The sequence below is a fragment of the Macrobrachium rosenbergii genome, chromosome 7 (assembly GCF_040412425.1).
Source record: "Macrobrachium rosenbergii isolate ZJJX-2024 chromosome 7, ASM4041242v1, whole genome shotgun sequence".
In the NCBI taxonomy this organism is placed as follows: Eukaryota; Metazoa; Arthropoda; class Malacostraca; order Decapoda; family Palaemonidae; genus Macrobrachium; species Macrobrachium rosenbergii.
The window spans coordinates 26,492,501-26,518,228 of record NC_089747.1 but is presented as its reverse complement, the minus strand read 5'-3'; the positions used below and the strand labels follow the sequence as shown (position 1 = coordinate 26,518,228).

At 38.2% G+C, this 25,728-nt stretch overlaps 1 protein-coding gene across 6 annotated transcripts in view; it reads left to right on the top strand.

The window, feature by feature from the left end:
- Positions 1–25,728, top strand: part of Syx6 (Syntaxin 6) — a 183,553-nt gene that overhangs the window by 62,805 nt on the left and 95,020 nt on the right. For all 6 annotated transcript variants that reach the window (XM_067106865.1, XM_067106864.1, XM_067106863.1 and 3 more), the window contains one exon: positions 8,186–8,370. In XM_067106865.1, the coding sequence (XP_066962966.1) occupies positions 8,186–8,370 (185 nt within the window). The remainder of the gene's footprint in view (positions 1–8,185; positions 8,371–25,728) is intronic.

Genomic DNA, 25,728 nt, shown 5'->3' with positions numbered 1-25,728 from the left:
TGATTCGAGGTCACAAGGCAACAGTCAAACGATATTTTAATGCTTGCTTTGGTATTACCTGTTGAAGAAAGAGTTGGGGTTGCTCATCGTAAATACCTAACACGGTGTTATTAATCTGTTCCTGTATGTACTTGTTTTATACTTAACTGCTTAATAATGCTAATCTTTGCTTCGCAGTTTTCGCTGTTGTGCTTTGTAAATATTGTGTTGTAAACTCTGTAAAAGTTGTGTTTTTTATGTTTTTACATACAGTAGTGAGTGAAGTCTTTCGCCTAGTAACGTGGACTTAGCAAATACATGTACGCCCGTGATATAATCCTTCGAATAGGTAAATGATAAAAAGAACTGGAGAACAACCGATGTCGCAACAAGAAAACTTCACTTCGTTAAATTTATGTGAACAGAGCCGGCTCCAACACACTACACAAAGATAGCTATTACAATATGACTTATCAAAGGAACGTCTTGAAGTGAGCTCTCTGTTTCACTCCCCCCCCCCCCCCCAGCCGTCTCCTACTCCACGTATTTTTTGAGCTGCTACTGCTGCTGCTCTTGTGTTTATCTTCTGCATCCCCAAGTAGGGCGAGCGAGGATGGCAGTTAGGGAGTATCGATGACGTCGAGTGGATGTTGTTCGTTTTTATCGTTGGTCCAGAGATCCGCTTAGATGTTTTTCACTTACTCGCCAACACCTTCTCTTTTCTGCTTTATGAATGCTAACTCTTACAGGGCATTTAATTGACGCTGAGCATTGCAGTGTAATTCAAGGAGGAGAGAGAGAGAGAGAGAGAGAGAGAGAGAGAGAGAGAGAGAGAGAGAGAGAGAGAGAGAGAGAGAGAGAGAGAGAGAGAAAGAGAGAGAGAGAACTGTCCTGTCCATCATCACCTCTCCTAAAGCAGTCCGTCATCACGTAGCAAGAAGTTTCGGGCGTTGCTTTCAGATGTTTTGTTCTCTCTCTCTCTCTCTCTCTCTCTCTCTCTCTCTCTCTCTCTCTCTCTCTCTCTCTATATCTTTATAATGTGACTGCTGTTCTCTCTCTCTCTCTCTCTCTCTCTCTCTCTCTCTCTCTCTCTCTCTCTCTCTCTCTCTCTCGTATATCTATATAATGTGACTGCTGTTGTAAGCTATCATATACCGTTACCTTTTTCATAATGAGGTGGTTTTGAAGTTTATTCTTAGTATGGCGTCAGTCGTTGTTAATTATCTTGAAGGGTAGATTCAAGGTTCTTTAATTAAAGGACCTTGGGTGGATATGGTAGTTGTCACCGAGATTGACCTGCCATTAGTAAAGAAGATATCTTGAGTGTTGCAATGTAATGAGAACTTTTTATGGGTAATCATTCTTGTGTGGTTGAATAATTAGTGCATCTGAGATTCATTTTTGTTTCATTTTCCGTTAAGTCTTTTATTTTTGGTTTTAGCATTTCTTTTTAATGAGTCATTGTGGACAAATTTTTATAAGTGGCAAATGAGGGATTTTGCCCACCTAGTTTTAAGGGGCAATGATAGAGCGGGGTTGGCGGAGAGAAGTGTACACGGGTTATGCGAAATGCCTACTGGAACATCGGGTTTGGATGTGTGGTATGTGCTGCGCAACCTGGCTCAGTAATCATTGTACCTCAGGGGCATGAACCTCCCTGTTTGTTATTCTTTCAGCACATATTCCATCGGGCATATCGTCTTCCTCGCTTTGTTCGCGAATGCTCTTTCAGTTTCGTGGTTTCACGTCTAGTTTTTGGAGCATTGTCCGGGAGATTTCTCTCTGACCAAGGAAAGTATTTAAAGTCATTGAAATGTAGTGTTGAGAAAGGAGGCAGGGACATGTCTTTGGGCCTAGAATCCTGTCTTCAGCCTGTTCCGTACAGGTATATTGTTTATGGCTGCCGAAGGAAGGATCGGCGGTTGTCGACATTCCGATGTTGCTCGTTATATACAAAGGCCGTTAAAGATATATATGGTTGTGTGTGTGAGATGTGCTTATCCGTGGCCATCAATCTCTCGGTGGCCACGGCTTATCTGAGTTTCTCTTTTTCTCTTATGCACAATCTGCAGAAAGTAATAGAAAGAGAAGATCTCAAGTCTTCATCTGCAGAAGAAGAATTTGAATGGAATGGCGATGCTCAGGCTACAGCGACGACTAAAGGAAATGTCAAAGCTTTGATTGAGCGTTGAGTTCGAGGTTCTTACAAAGTATTCAAGCTAGAAGGGTACAGATGTGCACCATCTACAGGATCCCTCAAAAATAGTATACTGGACGGTCGTTTGTATTAACCAAAAGATGGTTTCTTGTAATTAAATTCCTGATGATGTGTAGTTTTGTTTATCAAGAAATATATATATATATATATATATATATATATATATATATAATGTATATATGATATATAATATATATATATATATATATATATATATATATATATATATATATATATATATATATATATATATATATATATATATATGTACTATATATATATATAAAATGTATGAATATAATTATACATATGCACACACACACACACACACACACACACACATATATATATATATATATATATATATATATATATATATATATATATATATATATATATATATATATATATATATATATATATACATGAGGTAAGTCAAAAGTTCCAGGAAAAATTCAATATACTTTATTTAAGGGTAAGTCAAAATTCAAACATCATTTTTTCTACATATCTACCATCTAACTCTATACACTTTTCAAGGCGCTGTTTCCACCTCTGCAACCCTTCTTTGTAGAAATTTGGGGCCTTTCTATTAAACCATGTTGAAACTGCATGTTTAGCAGCATCCAAAGATTCAAACCGGACTCCTCTTAAGTGTTCCTTGAGTTTTGGGAACAGGAAAAAATCTGAAGGAGCAAGATCAGGACTATAAGGAGGATGTGGAAGAGTTTCCCACCTAAATTTCCGTAGGACTTCTCTTGCAACCCTTGATGAATGTGCTGGAGCGTTATCATGATGGAACAAAATTCTGCGGTGCAACTTTCCTCGACGTTTTTTAGCCAATGCAGTCTTCAGTTTTTGCAAAACACCTTTGTAGTAGCTCCCGGTGATTGTTTTTGTCCTTCAAGGAAATCAATCAAAATCACCTTTGGAGTCCCAAAACACTGTTGCCATAACCTTCTGGGCAGATCTCGCCACTTTGAACTTCACTGGTGCAGCTGAACCTCTTGGTAACCATTGCTTTGATTGAATTTTACTTTCTGGGTCATATTGATGGATCCAAGTTTCATCTCCAGTAACAATCCGGTCAAAAACTCTGATTCATTTGATTCAATCTTCGTTAAAACTGCAAGAGAAAGTTCAGCTCTTTGATGCAGTTGGTCTTCGCGCAACGCTTTTGGGACCCAACGTGCTGAAAGTTTACTCAAACCAAGATTTTCATTTAAAATTGAAAATGCGGAACCATGGGAGATCCCAGTTTCATTAGCTATCATATCGATAGTAATCCGACGATCTTCATCCACTAGATTCTGCACGAAAGCCACAATTCTTTCATTTTTTTGCAGTCGATGGTCTTCCGTCTCTTGGGTTGTCTTTGAGGTCCTCCCTGACCATCCTTAAATCGCTTTATCCAATCATAAACAACTGATTTAGATGGAGAAGAATCTCCATAAACTTGTTGCAAAGCTTCAATAATTTTCCTGGTTTCCAATCAAGCTTGGTCAGAACTTGATGTTAGCTCTCATCTCAAAATTTTTATTTTCCATGGGTTCAAGAAGTTACTTTTCTGAAGCAGATGTTAACACCACGGTAGCAAGAGGATGACTGAGGTAACAAGTCTATATGGATCACTACATCACAGATAATTGTTTACCAAGTATTTGGGTTGTTTCATTCCTGTGTAAATACATTATTCAACAATTTTTCCTGAAATTTTTGACTTACCCTTTGTATATATATATATATATATATATATATATATATATATATATATATATATATATATATATATATATATATAAATATTGTTCTTGATATGTGTAACACATATATATATACACATATACTTTACAGTATATACATGGGGTAAATAAAGTATATATTTAACTTCATAGTGTTGTATCCCAATCCCTTAATGAGTCCAAGGTTCAAATGGCCCTTCTGGCAGTATCTGGATTATGGCTCCGAGCGCAGCGCACCAGAATATGCAGCCTGGTAGATTGACACCAATTTTAGGTAAAGGTTGACCCATAATCGAAAACTGTAACCTTGCCCAGGAAGAGCAACAGAAGTCATTGGCGTGGAGATGATGGATAGGATTAAGGCGTCAGGAGCTTAGTCAGCAAGAAACTGGGCACTGCAAGGAAACGGCTATCCTTGACTGCGTTTAGACAAAGAATCCTCTGTGGATTCTTCCGCCTAAATGACAGGCACAATTTAGAATTGGCGCCCAGTCTCGACCATATGGGGATGCTAACAATCTCCCAGATTATAAATATTAATATTATATACGGTGTATAATATATATATATATATATATATATATATATATATATATATATATATATATATATATATATATATGTGTGTGTGTGTGTGTGTGTGTGTATGTGATTGGGTGGAAGTTAATTTTTTTTATAGTTCCCTCTAGTATCGTTATTTATATTACAGTTTCGGTAATATTCTGCGACTCTGGTTATACTGAAATGTTAGAGGAATTTCTCGTATACTTAACATTTTTAAAAGCGTGTCAATTATGATTTTCTTCAACGCTCTGCATAATCTGGTTGTTCGAGATGTTTCCACGGTGGCTGAGTTGACCTAGAGTATTTAGTGTTCCCTTTGTGTGTGTGTTTTGTGTCTCAGAACTTTCGAGAGGTGGTTGACAATCGTATCTGTCGTAGCTGGGGAAGAGGACAAGTAGCAAGGCAGAGCAAATCTCAAATCTTCAATCATATCACGCAGATAAAAACCATGCTTTCAGTTCAATAAATACATGTTAGTAAAAGTTTTGCTGCAAGAGAGGAGCTGTTCAATAGAAAATACCTGACTGCGAGTAATACAAGTACCATCAGCCAGAAGTTAGTGTTACCTTTTGGGGTACGTTGTTGCTCAAGCGTTGTTAATAAATATTATGTTGTTTTATATGCTTAAAGTTTTAATCTCGTCAGCTACAAACGTATTGGCCTCCGGTACTCACGTACCATATATACTTCACCCACTGTGTGACAGTGGAATAGGTACAATGAAAGCTTACCGTCATGATTTCTTCACGCTTTCGGATACGAATGTTAATACAAAGCCCTGAATCTGAAATGAAGATAAAATGAAGAAGCCACAACTAGGTATTAAGGGAACTGAACTTCCGCACAGTGGATTGAGATGTGGTTAAACTTTTAGGTAGTACTAGCTGACCAACCAGGCGCTGCCCGGGAAAACTGAATGACAACCAATAATCTCTCTCTCTCTCTCTCTCTCTCTCTCTCTCTCTCTCTCTCTCTCTCTCTCTCTCTCTCTCTCTCTCTCTCCTGTTAAGATAGTTCCTTCACTTATTTTGCCCAGCATTTTTGACATTTTATTTTTCATTCCTTCTCACCCCCTATTCCTATCGGGGCTGAACTTGGACTTAAAGGGCATCGGGAGTGTCACTATTCATCTTAGCGATTGTCACCCTCTTCCCACCTCCACCCCCTTCGGTACCAGTGATGTTATACCCCCCCGAAAGTATTCTTTTCCAGATAGTAAGTCATATATACCGAAACGAGGTATGATAAACCAGTAGTTTATTTAGTTACTATGTCTGCGTACAGAACCAGCCCATTTCAGGAAAGCCCTTACCACCCCCACCCCCTTTGGTGCCCTTTGGTGCCCTTTGGTGCCCTTTGGTGCCCTTTGGTGCTAGTGATGTCTTGTTTGGTTGAAATTACTCAATGCGTTTCAGAATTATGCTGGAACATGCACACATACATACATACATCCATTTTTATGTATGTAGATTTCGGCATCGATCCATGGCAGTTGACTAAACGTTTAACAGAGTACGGGATTCACTAACATGTCAACGAAGGCACGCCGGATTTCAGCGTAACTGAAACAGGATATATGCAGTACAAGTATAGGGCTTTTGGCATTCCTGTTCTTTTGGTGACGAAATGCGAGCACAAGATACCCTTTAACGAGAGAGAGAGAGAGAGAGAGAGAGAGAGAGAGAGAGAGAGAGAGAGAGAGAGAGAGAGAGGGGGGAATGATTGGTTCATAGAGCAAAATAGTAACCAGTATTCCTCAAGAGTGAAGGCCTTGTTTACAGAACTGAAGGTACGTAGTATACTGGTACCTGAACTCTGGCGCGGATGAAATCTGATAACAGGTTTTTGAAGGTTTTCGTTGGAATGGCTGGCCTTTCATTAATGACACGTGGTGGGCGGAAAAGGATGGCCTCAATGATTTCTTTCTAACTTTTGAGGTTACTAGATCCAGGGCAGAGTCCGCGACAAAGTCTGTGATGGAGGCAAAAATTGGCATCACAAAATTGTGTCATGATGGTTTGTGTCCGTGCTGGTGGTGCCTGGCGAAGGTCGTCTCTATGTAATGTCCTTTTCCGCTTCAAAGTTTCCATAGCATTTTTGTGCTTACTCAACAGTCTGCTGGAACAACAGATTATATAGTGTGTGCAGTAATTTCTTCTTCCGTTATTTTTAATATTATTTAAAATTTTGTAATATGTATAATCAGCTGACCACTTAGATTATTATTATTATTATCATCTGGATTTTGGTCCGAAATAACTTCGGCAGCTTCGAAGGTAGCGTTTTGAAATTGTCAGCACACCAGGGCCACGGTGAAGTTACTGAATCAGATAATAATAATAATAATAATAATAATAATAATAATAATAATAATAATAATAATAATAATAATATTTACTTATTTTATTTTAAGAAATTAAGTATAGTAAAACAAAACCAAGGTCTCGGCAACTTTCGACAGCGTTGCAAAATGGACACATGGTAACATCCTAACCAATGCACACCAAAACTCAATGAAATTGGAGCATATGCATGAAATGACAGCATTCCAGTGACTGGATCTTGATCGTCCGTAATCGAGTTTTTTCTTGCATTTTTTGTCAGTTTTGTTCCCATTTCATGATCCTACTGTGTTGCCAATTTAAAAGCCGTTTGTAAATCTGTTAAAATTGCTCAATATTAAATTCTGAGGAAATTAAAACAGATATTCCTTACTACTAAAAAAAACCATAAGTGATTAAACTGCTGGACATCCTCAAACCCAGGTGAACTTGAAACATAAAAAATCCAGCGTATTCTGCTTATTTCTGCCAGACCCAAAAGCAATGAGAATGCGTACGTGACAGTTTTCGGGGGCGGGAGAACGGTATTGACATGGATAGGCCCTTATAATCAGCTGAACACTAAAATTATTATTATTATTATTATTATTATTATTATTATTATTATTATTATTATTATTATTATTATTATACAAGATAGTATTGTGAGAAAAGTTTTTCGATCACAGTGATGTTCATCACAATTATTTCTCCCGTCAACTTACTATCTCTCCTAAGCCCACCTCCCAGTGTTTTGGTTTTCTCAAGTTCCATTATGCATTTTTATTAGTATGTATGCAGTAATAACATATTTCATCTTTCCAGTATTTCAAATAGTTTTCCAATTTTTTCTTATCCTAAGGACATCCCGTGTTGAAGATTATATCTTCTCCCCTTGACCCTGTCGTTATATTGTATGACAGTTTTCTTGACTATTTCTCATAAAGTACCAAGAACTTGAATTAACTAGGGTTTAATGCCATGTTCCGCATTCCCCCCCACCCCCCAGTCCCATCCCCATTATTATTTGTATGTGAATTTTGTGGCCTCTTTCTTCACCTGTATATGGAAAAGGTACTGAATTTGCTTCTTCCTTGGGTATGGTCTCTGTGAAACGGGAGTTGGGTTTTGTATGTATTTATGTACATGTGTAAATCCTAGTCGATGACTTTGGGAAGAAAAATGTTTTGCATAAGTTTTGGGGCAAATTCAGAATATTCACGTGCGTATTATGTATGATACTGTATATATTTTCTTTTTATAGCCCCATTTTATATGTATTGTGCTCTTTGTTATAATGTTTTGCTTTCAGTACCTGTAAAGGAAAGTATCTTGAAGTATTTTCTTTTCTCTTCCAACAGCGAGGTTTGCAAAGCCTTGAATAAGACTCGGGGTCTGTACCAGCGTTGGGGGGAACTCCAAGAGGACGGCGGGACGCCCGTCGTAGTTACCACCAGCAGAGAGGAGCTCGAGTGGACCAACACAGAGCTCAGGAACGCCCTCAGGTCCATTGAGTGGGACCTGGAAGATCTCGAAGAAACGATTGATATCCTTTTCATGCTTTCTTTAAGATTTCCTTCAAAGTTTTATCAGATTTTTTTCTCAAGGTTTTCATGCTCAGTAGATGTTGCCCAGGTAAGGTAGGATTTGCTGTTTCCTTTTTTCTTACCCATTCTCCTGCTTTGGAAATCCATTTCAATGAATTAAGTCCCACAGATGTATGCGTATAATGTACACACGGATATTGAGTTTGAAAGAATGTTTCTGGAAGTCTGACTCTTTGTCTGACCGCCTTTTAATCTGAAGGAGTGGTTGTGCTAGGTTATTCAAATACCAGCACAGGTGGCAGACAGAGATGGTCGCTAATTGTGGATAGCTTCCAGTAATGAGAATGTTGGAAATGCATTAATTTCAAAAGATTACGTGTAAGTATATGGAAAAATTTGTGGAAAAATGTCAGATTATGTGTCAGTGCAGAAATGATAGAAGAGCGAGTTGACGCATATGATGATGAGAAGAGGAAGGGCCGGAGTTGTGTCTGATAATTGTTTGATTGTTGTGGAAATTAAAATAAAAATTGAAAGATTGAAAGGGGAGGCGTAAAATGTGAATAAAACAAGTGAGTTTGATAAGAATGAAGTAAGTAAGCACATAAGAAGTAAATGGATTCTGGATGGGCTAGGATTAAAAATCCAGAGTTGGGAGCAGTGTATGCGGGTTATGTTAAATTCTAGGTGGACCTCACAAAATCAGGAGGGAATGTTTGTTGCTCAAGGAAGGTGGGAAGAGTTAATAAGATGTGAGCAAGTACTTCAGGGAAAATATGAAGTTTCTATATAGTAAAGTAAATGCTGGTTGAAGGGTTAACGAAGAAATAGATCTTAGGATAAAACACGGAAACGAGAGATGCAGTATGAAGAGAATACCATGTCGGGAAGTATTTGAAGATTTTGAAAATTAATTAAATGTGGATGATACAAGAGTTAGACTTAGTTTGAGAACACTTAAGTTTGTGACAGTTGAGGATGCAAGGAAGGAAATTAAAAGATTGAAAGACCACTGGAAATGATATATAAGCAGTTTCCCCTAGCATAAGAGTGGATCCAGAAAAGTAAATCGGTACAACTGTGACAATACAACAGCCGCCACTGCCACATTCATTCTTTAATTGCTGAATCATGAATGAACAGCTACGCAGAAATTTATTTCAACATAGCCTCTGTATACACCAGCACTTCAGAAGTGAATTCAACCCTCTGCACACGCAATAAATCACCTCTTATCTTCCGCTCATTCCCAACTTCTAGGACATCTAGGGTACAGTCCTTTCTTACTTAGCAAGTTTTGAAGATTAAAGATTCTAGTTCCCCATCCTTTTGTCTGTTCACCAGCAGGCATTAGTGCCTATTCGAAGTGGGTTGCTAGCAAACCAAAGACATAGCAAACATAAGCTGAGATCTGTGGGAGGCAGCCATAGCATGATATAAATTGCAGATGACACAGAGAAAATGCTCAAGGTGTCCGAAATGATGCCGAACCCATGACTTCCTGAGTTAAGTAAAGATGGAGAAAAGTCTGGGGCTGCAGTAGTAACCATTGAGAATTTCCCCATTTGGTGGTGGTAGATCTACATTTTCGTGGCTTATTCCATTATCTGATTGTCGTTCAGACTCAGAGGTCTTTCCAAAAGTAGAATGAAGTGTTGCATAAGCTCTTTAACTGTGATTTCAGATTCTGAATTTTGTTCTCTCCTGATTTTCTCGAGATTCCAAAAAGAAATCGTTATTAACTTTAACCCGAATATGCTACTGTCTGGCAAGCTCATTTTTGCATCAGATGGTCATGCAGCCTTCTGCGTCAAATTCATTTTTCGTTATATTTTATAAACATTTTTCATATTACGCTTAGCGTGGGAGTCAGAAACAATAGTTGATGATATTACATACACTCTAAACTTATAGAAATAAGGGGAATAAAATAGTGATAAGAGCGGCAAAATAACTACTGTTACATAAATCACAAACGAGAAATATAGAAGAGAAACACAGGATTAATAATCGATTAGCATAAGAAACAAATAAAACAACAGGGGACCCAAAGGCCACGTTAAAGAAATCCAGAGTTAAGGCCTCAACGATGTAACAAAAATAAAAAAGAAAAACGATAATAAACAAATAAAGTATGAAGTGAGAGTCGTGTCAGCCTCATCAACAGAAAAACTTTTTCACATAGTCTAGTCATAATAAATGAAAAAATTTAAAACAAGTTGAAAGTTGGTAAATGACTTCTTTAGACACTTATAATAACACGTCAAAAGTTCCCTTTAATCCATCCTGAGCTTCGTCCGCCATCTTGGAAAATGGCCGCCAAATTTAAGTTTTTTGCTATTTTCTTGGAAACGGTTGGTCTGACGAAAATTACTAGGAATTACATAATTAAAGAATATTAAATTCTCTAAAATAAAGATTCTATTCGTATTTTCTCTACAAGTGATAGTTTTATAGATATATCAAATTTTTGAGAGCGCAATATAAAATATTGGCATTCTTCCACACCACCCATAAGGTAGAGTACGTAGGCGCGCTTTTTTTTTAATGTGGTATCCCTTTGAGACCTAATCCACAAGTATTTCTATTCACTTCTCTGTCACATGCGTAGTTCTTAGACTAAAAATTTTATTTTCTTGCCGGTTTCCTAGGACGCTCCATTGCATTAGAAGTAGAGGGTAAAACACTTTTAATTCCTCTGTATGTGAATCATCGGGATTTCCATAGCTAATTTCCTGTTGTTTCTCATGATGTCTTTCTTCTGATTCATGGTCAATTATGTGCTGGTTGAATCAGGCGCTCCAACGATGCAGCGTCATGGGTGGAGGATTTTTCCGTAATTTGATCACGGTTGGAGAAGGAAGTTCTATATGCATATTTGTACCATCAAATTCAGGTGCGTCTCTAAGGATAGCCACTGGAATGCTGGAAATTAAACGCAGATTCCGTGAGTGTTTTTTCTTGAAAACAAGTTGGATAAGACCAGTGGTGCAACTGTATAGCCGTAGTGGCGCCCGTACCGGACTCTGAAAGTACCGCCCCATTCCCTTGGTAAAAAGTACTGAAGTGGTGAAAATTAAACGCACATTTTAAACCTTAACGTGTTAATCATGTATTTTATTTCATAAAGCTAAAACAAAAACAACACAGCAGATTTACAACGGAACCCTACGAGCTTTGTTAGAAACGAATTCGCTAATAACAACGTCAAAGTCCGACAGCGGAGTCGATAAATCGTTGTTCAGTGTTCCGGTCAGACGAAATTGCTAGAAAATTTAGAATGATGCCAGACCAGACCTGCTCAAAAGATGCCAGTGCCCTCCCCACCCCTCAGTTACGCCACTGAATAAGACAAGGCTGAGATATTGCTACATAATTTCATGAAAGAAGTACAGAACTGACATGATCTTCACTGCCTTGCTGAATGCAGTTGGGTGAAACTGCAGTAGCTTGTTTAGAAGATAAGTTACATTTGGTTCTGAATTGACCATCGCATCCGTTGAGACTGGAGACCTTCGCCCGCAATTTCATCATAATTTGTGAACTGGTATTAGATTTTCTTCTCCCCGCCCGTACTTGTCTCATTGTCGGACCCACGACTGCCAATGTATTTTGGAGCTGTCTCCCGGAGCGCAAGTCAGCCGTCTCTAATCAGCCTGCGCACGTATTTGATAAAAGTCGGACAAGATCTTCTATCTTTTTAAGGAAACGAAGATCAGATGCAGCTGGCCAGATTAGCTACTCTAAAATTATTTTATGAGAGGTCTCATTAGTGTAATGGTAATACTACTAATGCATATAAGTCTTTCTGATTGATCATAATCATATCCACATCGATTTTATCAACCTTGTCTGCATAATCATATTATATTTATGTAATTACCTATACGTACGTATGTATGTATGTATGTATGTATGCATAAATTATTCTTGTAACATTATAACTGTAACGTTATGACATCAGGCACAGTTGCAAAAGTAAATTCCGGGCTTAGTGTGTAACTTTTTCAAGATTAAACGCACATCAGCAATACCGTAGCTGTGAAGGTACGTTGTGCAGCTGCTGTAGGGTGGAATTACGTTACAGTGGTTGTTTGCCTCAAAGGAATGCCGGAGCAAGAAACACAGAGATAAGGGATGGGTCCTGTGAAGCCCTGGACAGAAATGGTGACAGATGCCAGGTGAATACATCAATAAAATCTTGGGAGACAGTGACCTACAGGTTCAGTACTAAAAAAAGAAAGTGAAAAACGGGTGACGAGAAAGTGTCGTATAAAAATGTAGCCGATGTGAAAATAAAACGATGGTGGAAAGAGTTTATTTGGATCGATGGTGAGCTAATATCAAAGCGATTGACATTCTTAGCCAAGATGTTAGAAATATTAGTCAGATGAAAAGAGAAGGCGAGCGAAGGGCCTGCTGGTGAGTAGACTCCAAAAGTCTCTCTCTCTCTCTCTCTCTCTCTCTCTCTCTCTCTCTCTCTCTCTCTCTCTCTCTCTCTCTCTCTCTCTCTCTCTCGTGCGATAGTTTTTGTCTGTATTTTGGAAACGCTCCACGGTATCTGTTCTGTGGAACATCTTGTTCTGTGGCGGCTATGTCTTCATAATTTCCCCCATTCATTATTATTCTTCCCGTTTTATTTTTCGTGCTTTATTTTCAGTTGTTTTTTCCCCACAGTACAAACGGTGCTTCTCCAGCCCCATCGAATCCACTTTTGACGTAATATACGTAGTACCTCTGTCTCCTTAGAACCTAGGAGTGTAAAATAAATCATCGCACTGTTTGTTTACATTCCTCTAGACTCTAAGAGGTAGTTTGGTAAGGCTCACACTTGACCATCTACTTCAGATGACCTTTATTTGACTCCTTGGGCAAGTACCGCTATATGATTACTTTTGTTTTTATTCTTTCTCATGGCGTCCTAGACATGAAAATTGTTCAGAACTGTATATCTTTCAAGTTAATTGCCTCACGTATTACGTGAAGAAATCACATATTAAAAGGAGTGAGTGTGCAATTACGCTTCATTAGTTAAATTGCCCGTGTAGTTGCTTACTCAGTGTGTGTGTGTGTGTGTATGTGTTTAACGAAAAATGGTTTTTGTGTTTGATCCAAGATTCAGGAATTTATTGCCTTGGTTTACAAACGAACAAGATAAATTTAGATGTAAATCGATTTTGAAAAAAAATACCGGCATTGTTTTCCTGTTCTTTTATAATAGCCCAGTTCACTTCCCAGTAAGTAAAACGATAAAGAACTTGACTCGTTTGCAATAAGCGCTTAGTGAAAGATCAGTTCCGTTGATGCTAGTGGCAACTGGTATTTCATATCCTTGCCAAAGTCGTGAGACTCAAGGAAATCGTGGGTTGGAAACTAATGACTTACTCACCATCTTTCAATCTGGAAGGGTTCAATCTACTTGAGCGGGCAGCTTGAAAGCACGAGTATTTCAACACAGGTCACAACGAACCGCGTAATCTAACCCTGATTGCATGGCGTCAAGAGTCGCAGGCAGCCTTTGCTGGGCATGGCGAGCTCATGCCAAGTTCGGGAATATTCATAGCAGCACTAAATTGGCTGTGATTGGTCTTAACGGTTTTTTTTTTTTTTTTATTTACCCGACACGTGGCGAGACAAGGGCGTTATACTCCAATGCGTCTGAATTGAGACTTAATCTATAACGGGGTCGAGAGTGAAATGACTTCACGTCGTTTTCAGAAAGATTCCAGATGAGTTACAATTCAAATGACGTGCTCTTAGTTTAAGAAGTGGCCTTTGATTGCCACCTGCTGGGATTGATTTGCCAAGATACGGACGAAAGCCGTCATTACATGAACTCTGGTCCTGAGTTCAGGAAAATAATGTGGTTTCTGTTTATCGACGTATATAGATGACGCATGCCTCAAATTCTATCAGTTGTTATTGTTAGGAGTGATAGTAACGTACTTATTATTATTAGCAGTAGTTGTCATCTTAACCCCATTTAAGGATTGCTTAAATTCGTAGTTGTCTTCAAGAATCGCTTCGTTCCTCTCCTGCCCTCCTTTTATCTCTCAGAAGCAATTTTCTTTCATTAGAATCAATTCTGGAGAAAGACGATCGTAATTCAGTGACAAAGGGTCTACTGGACTAGATGAGAGAGAGAGAGAGAGAGAGAGAGAGAGAGAGAGAGAGAGAGAGAGAGAGATCTTAACACACACAATTGAAATTGCCTATGCATTGTCTTTTAAGTGGGCTAAACTAGTTTAGTTCAGAATACATCATATGCGAAGACTGTAGACGAAATTGTGTTTCTTGTAGCATTGTAGATGACAGGGCCAAAAATTTCATAGCTTACTGACGTAAAAAATATCTTTTGCTCATAAGCCACTAACAGTTCCTTTCTGTGCGTTTCCAACCGGCTGCTTTATGAGTTTTTTTTTTTTTGTTACTTGTTGACTGTCTTTGAAAGACAAATCCTTCTTTCTTAAAAGACTTGAGAACCGCCATCCGGCGTCAGAAGCTGAGTAATGGTTTGTTGAGTTTAGTGTCATATGCGGCGTATGTAAGACACCATGCTGTTTCCGCTTCCATCCCGGAATAAGCAGCGGGTGGACATTACCCACTGTCAGCCCCCTCCCCGCTCCACAGGCTTTTCGGTTTTGGCTCTGGAATGTAAACAGTTGAGGTTTTTTTGCTGTCGTGGGATTTTTGGGAAGCACCAGAAATTCTGAAAAGCGGTTATATGAATTAACGGAAACTCACTCTCTCTCTCTCTCTCTCTCTCTCTCTCTCTCTCTCTCTCTCTCTCTCTCTCTCTCTCTCTCCATGGATTTTTCCTTTACATCTAACTTAGTTTCACAAATCACTGGTAATCTAATAAGATATTTTTGAAATGCCTAAATTCATAGTTACATGTCCTGTTATTAGCAGCAATTAGTAAAGATGGTCTTGATGCCTCCTCATCCTTGCTCTGATTCAGATTGGAGGCGTAAATTTAGTGTTATGGAGAGAGGAATTGTTTATGACTACCTTTTCAAATCTAGAACTAGTTGAAAGAACTGTATGCACAACAATCTGGCAAAAAGAATTAAGGTACATTGTATACTTGAGCTTGGGTTTTTGTGACTCAACCCCCTTTTGAATTTGATACACACACACACACACACACACACACACACACACACACACACACACACACACACACACACACACACGACATTAAGCGGTTTCCCAAACTAGGGGTGTTTGAGGAGGAAGATTCTAGTACGGTCAAGACCCGTCTTATTATCCCATATTTATGCACTTGCCTTTAAAATCCTTTTCAAATGGCAACACTTTTTCCATAAAGATATTAATCAGCCAGGAAGACATAGTTCACCTTTGTCTCAACCCAATTTTGATACCAAACCAATTACTTTCTCATCTACTAGCTCTGTAACACATGCTTTACTTTTGTTTCAAAATATTTTATTTTAGCAAATTATCGTGTATCATAAATTCTCGATACCTCCACATTGCATATATCGTTTCCGTTATTTGATTTTTCCCAGTCCTTTTATGTCTTATACAGCCTCTTTACTTTATTATCAAATTTATCACATAAGCCTTTCATAACAAACACTTGATCTACACACACACACACACACACACACACACACACACACACACACACACACACACACACACACACACACTTCCCTGTCAATACCTACAATGTTTTTCCTTGTCAGTCCTGTCATCCATCGTACTCTCTCAGTTAGTATTCTACCACTCATTTTCCGTTTTAAACTGAGTAACATTATGCCCCTGTGATAATTGATGCACTTACAATTGGAAACTTGTCCACTAAGTAGCACTTTCACCACCGTACCACAATATCTCGCTTGTTATCCCATCAACTCGTGATGCATTTCTGTTGCCCTTCTTATGTCTTGAACACTTCCACAAGCATTCTCAAAATAACTCTACCCCTTCCATTCTGGTGTCATTTATCTCTGTCTGTCTTCTGTTTTCCACACTCAGTATATCCTCATTACACTGTCTGCTCAGAACTGCAGTCTTTTCAGGGAGCATCTCTCCATTCACACTTTTCATTCTGAGATTCATTTGAGCATTTGCACTTTTCCTTTGTATTTATCTGCCATGTAGAGTAACTTGATCTCCCCTGGGTTCTTGCTCATCTTCTCACCTTTTTAGTTTTCTGCAAAAGAAAACTATTGTGCCGGCTTTGTCTGTCCGTCCGCATTTTTTCTGTCCGCACTTTTTCTGTCCGCCCTCAGATCTTAAAAGCTACTGAGGCCAAAGGGCTGCAAATGGGTATGTAGATCATCCACCCTCCAGTCATCAAACATACCAAATTGCAGCTTTCTATTCTCAGTAGTTTTTATTTTATTTAAGGTTAAAGTTAGCCATAATCGTGCTTTTGGCAGTGATATAGGATGGGCCACCACCATGACGTGGCTAAAAAGTTTCACGGGCCGCGGCTCATACAGCAATGTATCGAGACCACCGAAAGATAGATCCATTTTCGGTGGCCTTGATTATACGCTGTAGCGGCTGTACAGAAGACTCGATTGTGCCGAAGAAATTTCGGCGCATTTTTTACTTTTGTTTTTCAAATGCCTTCACTTCTCTCTTTCACCTTCCCGGCTAGCCTATCTATACGCCTGTGTCATGTTTTGTTGTTATTACCTGCCTCATTTTCTCTCAACTTCTTGGCCAGCTTATCAGTACTGCTGTATAAATCCGGTAGGGAAGGAAAAGCTTTTTCATTAATTCTCAATGAGTTTTAAGACAGTCTATGGGAAACAGATAAAAAAAAGGGTGAAGTGTTATAAAGTCTTTTGGGTTATTAAAAGTACACATGCGCACACTCACATGCACATACACACGCACTATGCCTGATCTTCTCTTCTGGTTTGAAATAGCACCTCAGTTACTGTTTTTTCTTTCACTAAACTTCTCATCTGCTCATCCCGCCACTCACTGTTTATTTGTTAATTGGATCCGTGTTCTCACCAAGAAATTTTACGCACCTTTCATATACTCCATCCAGTTTTGTGTCTTTAGCACCAGTCCATTTTTATCCATCTTCTCCTTATATGCTCTCCTTGTTTTCCTCTTAATAGACGCACTTGGCTACATTGCCCTTACAGCCATATTTTCACTGTCTATACCCAGCTTGAACATCCACCCATTTTCTCATTTGCTTCAACCAATTAATGATCAGATGTAACTCCAGCCACAACTTCTCTTATCTTTACATTGTAATGTTACATAATCTAGCTAACCCTTTCCCCACCATTTTCTTTCCCAAGTGTACTTTTAAATATTTTTTTGTATATTCATGTACTTCCAGCAATCAAGACCCTCGCCTAATACATTCCCCCAAGACACTCTTCATTCTTTTTCTGTCACCCACTTTTGCATTTAAATCACTCAGCACAGTCAACTTTTTATATCCTCTAAGACCTACAAGAAATAGATGCCAACTCCTGCTGAAACTCATTGTCACTCACTCTTTTTCATGTAGATTCTGAAGTTCATAAATAAGTGCCTTATGATTTACTAAATCGAAAGCAGCACTAATATCCATTTGAAATACTCCAAACTAAAAATGCTTATCAAGGTTCTCTTGCAAATGGCAAATCAAGTTTAAAAGAGCATCGCAGGTACCTAACTGCCTCCTATATGCATGTTGACAATCAGCTAACAGTCCTTTAGATTCCACATACTTATATAGTGGTTTATAGATAAGTTTTTCTGCAAATTTGGAGAGTGCAGAGAGAATAGAAATTGGCCTGTAGTTACTGCAGTCTGTAGTAAGTAAGTAAGAGTAAGGTTTTGCAATAATTTGTGAATTATAAATAGAGGTAGGAGCGCTGAAAAGGAGGGAAATATGGAAATTTGAAGAAATAAAAAGGTTAGGGTTGATGATAAGAAGGATCATTGCCTTGAGGGCTTGGTCCTGTGGAGAGAATGGAGGAAGAAAGGTTGTTGGAAAGAGTATATAATTCAGAATCGTTCGGAGGAAAGAAGAGAGAAAGACTTTGAAAGCGTTGGAAAGAGGAAATAGAAGATAGAACTAGGGGCCTTCATATCTGGGAAGCGAGAGAGAGAGAGAGAGAGAGAGAGAATGTGTGTGTGTGTGTGTGTAAGTGGTAGTGTGTTTATTTGTGTAGTGGAGCTCGACATTGTGCTCAAAAGCTTTCTTTGTGAGCAGATTTTGTGCTAGTATCTGTGCAGATGTTTCGTCCTTCATTTAGCAGTTAGAGGTTAATATTTGAGTGACGGGGCATATATATTATATATGTATATGGAAATGTATGTATATATTGTATATATAAATATAAATTATATATATATATATATATATATATATATATATATATATATATATATATTATTTTAGAGGAATGTTTGAATGCTACTTAATTTAAAATTTTAGAGGTATGGATGGAACAAGACAGAGGGAGGAAAAGGGGTTGGGGTGGGGGTCGAATTAAAGAAGTGACAAAAAGAATAAATTGTCTTCTTGAGCGAAATGAATGAGGGAAAAATGTAGAAGCTCTCAAAGAGAGAGAGAGAGAGAGAGAGATGGAGGGGGGGGGGTGAAATGTTTTCAACACGTCATGGTGTGATGGGAAACCATACGTGCGGAAAGGTCCTTCACTCCTCTTCTCTTTTCCTGTTAATCTCTTCTGTCGTCTTCCTCTTCCTTTTGCGTTTGCCAGCCACCAGTTTTCTCGTGGGTCATAATGTAATATATTTGCACTGTTGCTTTCTCGTGTAGGCTAGTTGTCAAGGCTCTTTGTAGTGTGTCATTTTTGTTTATTTTGGTCTATTTCAACTTCTGACTTCATTTGTTGACCTTTCGTTTGGTTGACGTGATAAGTTTGGTTGATCTTGCATACCTTCCAGTGACATCATACAAATAATGTTTTTGTATTTGTTGCATCAATAATGTGCTTAAAACGCCCCTTTTCGCTTGTTTGGCATTTTATGAGCTTTGCATCTGGTCACTAGATTGGGATGATTGTATAGAGGCCTTTGATCTTCAGTATATACTCAGTAAAGTATTCTAGTCTCATTATACGCGATTTCTTCATATGTATCTTCTAGGTTCAGTATGGCCCTGCAGTCTTACGGTTCAGAGTTTTTTAAGGAAGTCTTCCTTGACGGTTATTATTGGTTTTGAACAGATGTGATTTTGATTTATAAATATCAACAACTTTCTTCATCTTCACTTGTTCTGTAGTCTTGAAATTTTCTTTAAGTAATTTTAGTTTCTGTAAAAACCTACTGAGGCTAGAAGGCTGCAAATTGTTATGTTGATCATTCACCCTCCAATCATCAAACATACCAAAATGCAGCCGTCTAGCTTCTGTAGTTTTTATTTTGTGTAAAGTTAAAGTTAGCCATTATCGTGCGTCTGGCACCGCTATAGGTGCCAATGACACAGGCCACCACCGGGCGGTGGCTTAAAGTTTCATGGGTCGTGGCTGATAGTTTCATGGGCCGTGGCTTAGAGTTTCATGCAGTATTATACGCTGTACAGAAAACTTGATTGTGTCGAAAAAACTTCGACGCATTTTTTACTTGTTTATTCTTGTGTTTGCTAAACATTTTTATGACGCACTCTTAACATTTTACGATGAACCCCGGAGAAAGATCACATGTTCATGTTAATACGAGGCAAGCTTTCTATCTGTATCCCTCTATCTTACACCTGATTTGCCATATATTTTTTTTTTTTTACTATATTTCTAGAATGTCTTAGAAAATAAACTCTCTCTCTCTCTCTCTCTCTCTCTCTCTCTCTCTCTCTCTCTCTCTCTCTCTCTCTCTCTCTCTCTCTCTCTCTCTCTCTCTCACATCTTTTGTGTATCTTTTGTAGTGCATGTTTATTCTTTCTGTCTGTGTTGAAACACCTTAACACACACACACACACACACACACTCCCTCTCTCTTGTGTATCTTTAGGCTTTTAAAACACATATTCTCTCTCTCTCTCTCTCTCTCTCTCTCTCTCTCTCTCTCTCTCTCTCTCTCTCTCTCTCTCTCTCTCTCTCAGAGAGAGAGAGAGAGAGAGAGAGAGAGAGAGAGAGAGAGAGAGGCTGCTGTGTCGTATTTTGAGATCATGCAGCACTAGCAGTAGAAAAAATCGAGACTTGTATTATTTTTGGATTCCCTCCACCTTGTCATAAATGATTCTAAGATCATGACTAACCTTAAAGTACTCCACGGTTTTAAAGCAAGGGGACATTGCAACTCCTCACTTGAATGAGGTGCTGGCGCTGGGCAAAACAAGCAGCATACACTTGGCTTGTGAGTTGCAGGTACTTGAAGGAGTTGGCTCTAAAGTTCCTTGTACCAGATGGCCAAATATAATGTCTTCCGGTGATGATTGATACCATGACCGCCTTTGTTGGGAAAAAGGAGCCACCACTTTGAGCAGTGATGTGGAGGCCATTGAATGCCAACAGTCATGGAGTAGAACAATAGACTGTTCATGGTGAGCATTGCTGCTCATGGTAGAAGTTTGCCTTAAGTACCATCATCTTTGTAGATATGAAAACAGCTTTGAGCCGAATTATCTGTTTTTCTGGGAGGATTAATTGAATGCTTTTTTAAATAATGTGGAAAAAATTGGAATTGAAGGCTTTTTGCGAAAATGGGCTAAATTCTAGTCTTGCTGGAGTTCAGTTTCATTGTTTATTATCGACATCAGCTGCTCATGTATCTTTGCTCTAGGCCAACAATCGTCCCTTTGGTAAAGGTAAGGTACAGCGAAGTTCCCAGAACGCTGTCCTCTGGGATACCAAACGAAGTAGGCCTAGGCTCAATGAAAAAAGCATCATAAGCAACAACTTTCCGTTACCGGTCACTTGAAAGTTGTCATTGAGATCAAGCATGTAGCCTGTGGCACCCAAGTTGCAGTTTATATAAAAATGTCACACAGATAACCAGGTCGAAGGCCACACTAGAATCAGTCATTGCCGAGGTGGTTTTAGATGTAACTGCAGTTCAACAAAAATACAGAGTTAGGTCATGTTCTGGGGTTTGGGTTAAATAGCTATGGCACTTGATCAAACGCCTTTTCCGGAATACCATGAAATGCCTGATTTCACTTTTCCAAGATTTATTATAATGAAAAATTCTAGTCAAGATTGAAGCTTCTATCAATATTACATACGAAACAAAAAGTATTTGTTTTTAATATATATATATATATATATATATATATATATATATATATATATATATATATATATATATATATATATATATATATACAGTATATATATATATTATATATATATATATATATATACACACTGTGACCAAGCTATTTGGAATTACCATTTTGCTGAAAGTAAGAGGATAAAAACAGCCAGTCACAATTGGAGAAGGGTAAACTAGGTTAATAATATCCAGGAGCAAAGTAGGAAATCAGTGCAATGTTAACACTTCACAAACTTTGATTGCTCCAACACTCGTGTACTGGTACATTCTACAAGGGCACCAAACGTGCTTGGTTGCTTACTGTAGGTATGCTGACTACCAGTATTTCAACATTTAAAATATTTACTTTATGGCGTAAATATCAACATTTCAGGACTCTTGTCACTACTTGAAGGATGGAATTTTCCCTGGAGGTGTTATACTCAAAATCAAGTTAAAAGTGCTGAGTTTTAGAGAAATGACCTCAGATATCTTTCTAGGGCCTTTTAATGTCCCATAAATGATGATTTAGTTTGAGGAGAATTGCTTTATGATGACAGGGATCTGGAAGGAAAACCTTAAGCACACTCTGTTAGCCTTAATTTTCCTGTGAAATGGCTCTGCTTTGCTCATGGCAGCAATTAATAATTTGAAATCACAAATTGGGAGGAATAGTTGATATATTACCTGCAAAGATGAGGAGATTTTTAACTGGTGTACCAGTGGTGAAACTAAGTTAGTTGTTGCTGTTTGATCTTTAAACTGACATATAAGTTCTCGCAACAAATCTAGAAACTCTTCCTGACTTTTGTGTCACTTGCAGGGGGTGTTCTTGTAGTTGAGCTGGGTGTCGTTCCGTGACTCAGAATTGACCGGTTTATCATGCCATGACAATTTACTTGAGTCACCCTGAGAAATTTGAGAACTGATCCCATTCTGATTGTTATCCTTGTGGTAGAACAAGTTACATTTCTAATAGTCCCACTCAGTTACTTTAAGGTATACCATTACTATTAATAACTATATATTTGTATCGTTTTCCGGTTGGCAAAATACTTCAGCCAAGTTTTTTTTTTAAATGGTTTTGCGAACGCCTGCATATTGATTAGCTGGATCTTCATCACTTGAAACAATAGTCTGAGGTGTCAATAAACTTGCAGACTTTGGCCCCAGCTGGGGTTTAATCGTTTGTCAGAACGAAAGCAAGTGCATGAAGAGACACTCCAGTATTCAAAAAAATGTTACGCGATTCCAGAGCTTGACATGTCATGACTGTCGGGAACAAGAGTTGCAATCCCGTCTCAGGGGTTAAGTACAAAAGATGCCTTGGGGTCAGTTGATTGTTGTAGGCTTTCAAGCATACATTCGTTGTTTTCTTGGCCAAAAACTGAAGTAACATTTTTATGACAAACTTCGCTTTTCCAGTGATTGCAGATAGGTGCTGTTAAGTAAATAACCTTAACTGGTGCATGTGAATTCTTTCATTGGTAATTAACGGTGGGCTTATTGAACGCTGAAGCATTGAACAGCGCTTTAGGCTCAGTTCCAGAAACGAGAGTCTTATAATAAAAAGTGGGTCTTAATAGGAACCGTGTCACTAAATCTAGGGAATATTTGTAGTACTGTCGTCCTTACTTGTATTTTGAGTCGAGTACTGTACACACGTTTTACTTACTGTGAATTGTAGAACCATGGTTCACTAATGTATTGTCAGAATGAATTCATTATACAATGTACCCTAACAGTAAAAGGGAGCATAAAACCTACATCAGTCATTCAGAAATTCTTGAAATCCCCGCAAGTTGACCTGGTAGATCCAGCGCTTCAGTGACAGCCAACCAACGGAGCTGAGAACAAAGTTGGATTTGAAACATGAAGTATGCTCGACTTGCTTTAAAACAAGGGCGAAATTGATTGAATTAGAAGAATGAAATGTTCGTGAATATACCCCAAAATAAAGGAGTTTATACCCAGAATGAAATATTCGTGAATATACCCCTAAATAAAGGAGTTCATACCCAGAATGAAATGTTCGTGAATATACCCCAAAATAAAGGAGTTCATACCCAGAATGAAATGTTCGTGAATATACCCCAAAATAAAGGAGTTTATACCCTGAATGAAATATTCGTGAATATACCCCTAAATAAAGGAGTTCATACCCAGAATGAAATGTTCGTGAATATACCCCAAAATAAAGGAGTTCATACACAGAGTGAAATGTTCGTGAATATACCCCTAAATAAAGGAGTTCATACCCAGAATAAAATGTTCGTGAATAGACCCCTAAATAAAGGAGCCCATACCCGTGACTGGAGCCAAAATTTATGGACAAATATTTGAGAAACTCCTCTTTAATCGACAGCGATTCGGTCAATTCTGTTTTCTACTTTGAAGGAACAGACGTGAATCGTATAGTATCTATCAATACTTTTGAAGTTTTGAGATAAGACGATAAACAAAAAAGACGATACGACATGCCCAGATGCAAGATTCTTGTCCAGGCATTTTAAGTTGATTGATTACATTACCTCTGACGCAGCCCGTTTACTTTTATGTAAATTTTGTATATCGATGAATAACGACATAAAATTCGACACTAAAACTGTGCTGCTACTTCTGTTACTAACAACATTCACTGGCATTGCGAGTATTATGGTTTCCCACCCGTACCTTGTGTACTGGAAGGCCGGTGGCATTTTCTTAGCTTCTTTCTTTGGTTCATTTTCCTTCAAAACATTTCGGCCACTTCTCATAGGATGCTGTGATGGGGTTTACAAGTAGTTCTGTGTTATCAATATATAATATATATATATATATATATATATGTATATATATATATATATATATATATATATATATATATATATATATATATATATATATATATATATATATCTAATGTACATATTTTATTTAGATATACGTGCTTTCAGAGGCACTGAAATTGAATAGCTCTGAACTTACTAGAGAAGACTAGCCTTATTTTGTAAATTACAAATGATCTCCTTGCAATTAGGTGAATAATTGCGTAGTTACATCTATATCTAATGAGCAGGAAAGATATTAAGGTTGCCAGTTTCTTATTTAAATAGATTTATCGAATGGAGAATGTGTTTGATTTAGAAGCAGTATGGAATCTGTATTATTGAAAAGACCATCATAAATTCCAAGATTTGACATCGTGCATTGCTTTCAGATAACTACGGTTTGGGAGAGTATTCTGGCATCTAAGATATCATGTACGCTCTCTCTCTCTCTCTCTCTCTCTCTCTCTCTCTCTCTCTCTCTCTCTCTCTCTCTCTCTCTCTCTCTCTCTCTCTCTCTCTCACATCGTTTGTGTATCTTTTGTGTTTATTCTCACTGTCTCTGTTAAAGCACCTCTCTCTCTCTCTCTCTCTCTCTCTCTCTCTCTCTCTCTCATTAGATAAATAAACACAGAAAGAGAAGTTTGTTGCATATGTGTGTGGAATGCGTTCTCTCCTTTCATGCACAATGACATCATTATTTGTGCAATTTACTTATTATTCCTTTCGCAACATGTGATTAAGAAAAGACAATGAAGTCAGTGACTGTTGAAAACTCCATCCAGGCATTAGCCATCGTGTCAGATTCTCATGTCAGCCTCATCTCTTGTCTCCGCCTTGTGAAATCGTACTGCCTGAGGCCGTGCTCTTTTTGCTTTTGTTCAGCCGTGACGTCATCAGATTTGTGTGGTTGCTGGGTGGCACTCGAAAGGAGAAGAGCGCCAGATGCCACAGGTCGGGAGTGTCACTTTTAAGTCGGGGTGGGACGTCGCGTCTCTCTGCCTCTGTGTCATTGCTGATGAGAAACTGAAGTTCAGTTGCCCTTTCGCTTCAGTAAGAGACTGCATTTATAGGGGAGTCAGAATGTTGACTGTTTGATAGGCGTTGAATTATCCTTAGGGGATAGAATGTTTATTGCTTAATATTTATAGACTAGTGCCACAACCTTGGTCTTTAACGCGGATATTTATATAATAGTTATATTTGTAATAAACGTGCATTTTTTATAATTGCAAAGATTATGTCAAATATACCCCATTACCGAATTAACTTTGCCAAGGGAATAACTTGCATGCGAAGGTAATTATACACGGTAATTGCCTGTGGACAGGATTCGAATCTGTA